Source organism: Callospermophilus lateralis, chromosome 5 (genome assembly GCF_048772815.1).
Source record: "Callospermophilus lateralis isolate mCalLat2 chromosome 5, mCalLat2.hap1, whole genome shotgun sequence".
In the NCBI taxonomy this organism is placed as follows: domain Eukaryota; kingdom Metazoa; phylum Chordata; class Mammalia; order Rodentia; family Sciuridae; genus Callospermophilus; species Callospermophilus lateralis.
In genome coordinates this window covers 44,186,603-44,188,131 of record NC_135309.1, presented here as the reverse complement: position 1 = coordinate 44,188,131, position 1,529 = coordinate 44,186,603, and the positions used below count along the sequence as shown (strand labels likewise).

General features: G+C 63.0%; 1 protein-coding gene across 1 annotated transcript; it reads left to right on the top strand.

The window, feature by feature from the left end:
- Positions 1-374: 374 nt before the first annotated feature.
- On the top strand, positions 375-1,109 carry Neurog1 (neurogenin 1). Its single transcript, XM_076855862.1, has one exon. It carries the CDS (start codon positions 375-377, stop codon positions 1,107-1,109), a length of 735 nt encoding a protein of 244 aa, XP_076711977.1.
- Positions 1,110-1,529: the final 420 nt, after the last annotated feature.

Genomic DNA, 1,529 nt, shown 5'->3' with positions numbered 1-1,529 from the left:
GCCTCGCTCCATTCACCCAGGCTGCCTCGGGGGCGGAGGTGGCAAGGGAGGGGGGCGCCCATTGTTGCGCCGGGTACTTAAGGGGTCCTGAGGCCAGTCGTGTGCCACACTCGGTGCTCACACGAGCTGATCTGATCGCCGGCGACATCACTCGGGAGACCAGCCCGGCGCGTGGCTCCTGCAGGCGAGGCGAGAAGGCAAAGCCAAGTTTCCTTTGCGCCCTTGCGCCCTTCCTGGCCCTCGCGCCCGCAACGGGCACAAAGTAAGCCCGGGCCGTTCGAAACGTAAGTGCCCCCCAGCGGCCCTGCCCTCAGCCCGGGCTCCTGTCCTCTAAACGTCCTTCTGTCCATCTGTCAGTCCTGCACAGCGCAAAGATGCCAGCCCCGCTGGAGACCTGCCTCTCCGACCTCGACTGCGTCAGCAACAACAGCAGCAGCGACCTGTCCGGCTTCCTCACCGACGAGGAGGACTGTGTCAGGCTCCAATTGCCTGTCTCCACCTCGGGGCCGCCCGCGCCGGCCCGCAGGGGCGCACCTGGGATCTCTGGGGCGTCAGATGTTCCAGGGGCGCAGGATGAGGAGCAGGAGAGGCGGCGGCGCAGGGGCCGTGGGCGAGTGCGCTCCGAGGCGCTGCTACATTCATTACGCAGGAGCCGGCGCGTCAAGGCCAATGATCGAGAGCGCAACCGCATGCACAATTTGAACGCGGCGCTGGACGCGCTGCGTAGTGTGCTGCCCTCCTTCCCTGATGACACCAAGCTCACAAAGATCGAGACGCTGCGCTTCGCCTACAACTACATCTGGGCTCTGGCCGAGACACTGCGCCTGGCCGATCAAGGACTGCCCGGGGGCGCTGCCCGGGAGCGCCTCCTACCTCCTCAATGTGCCCCCTGCCTGCCCGGACCCCCGAGCCCAGCCAGCGATGCCGAGTCCTGGGGCTCCGGTACCGCGGCCTCCCCGTGCGCCGCCGCCACATCACCACTCTCTGACCCCAGTAGCCCCGCGGCCTCCGAAGATTTCGCATATGGCCCCGGCGATCCCCTTTTCTCCTTCCCTGGCCTGCCCAAAGACTTGCTCCACACGACGCCGTGTTTCATTCCTTACCACTAGGCTCTTTTTAGACCCCGTTGCCGTCTTCTCCCCAAGCTAATGGGCAATACACGAGGACTCAGCTGTGGCTTCGGGAGCCCCCACTCCAGGCAGAGGGAGGAAGCGGGAGCTTTAAAAGGGTAGGGAATACCTGAGCCGCTTGTTAGGTCGCTGCACCCTTGCCATGGCTGCCCCTTAGTCTGTTTCTCCAGCTCTCAGCCCTGGGCCCCTCCTGCCCGCCCCCAGACGGCCTTTCCTTTTGCACTTTCTGAACTCCACAAAACCTCCTTTGTGGCTGGCTCAGAACTGACCCCAGCCACCACTTCAGTGTGATTTGGAAAAGAGACAGATGAGCCCCTGAAGACGAGGTGAAAAGTCAATTTTACAATTTGTAGAACTCTAATGAAGAAAAACGAGCATGAAAATTCGGTTTGAGCCGGC

Coding starts and splice junctions, on each gene's coding strand:
- Neurog1 (XM_076855862.1), top strand. CDS start 375: ATGCCAGCCCCGCTGGAGACCTGCCTCTCCGACCTCGACTGCGTCAGC.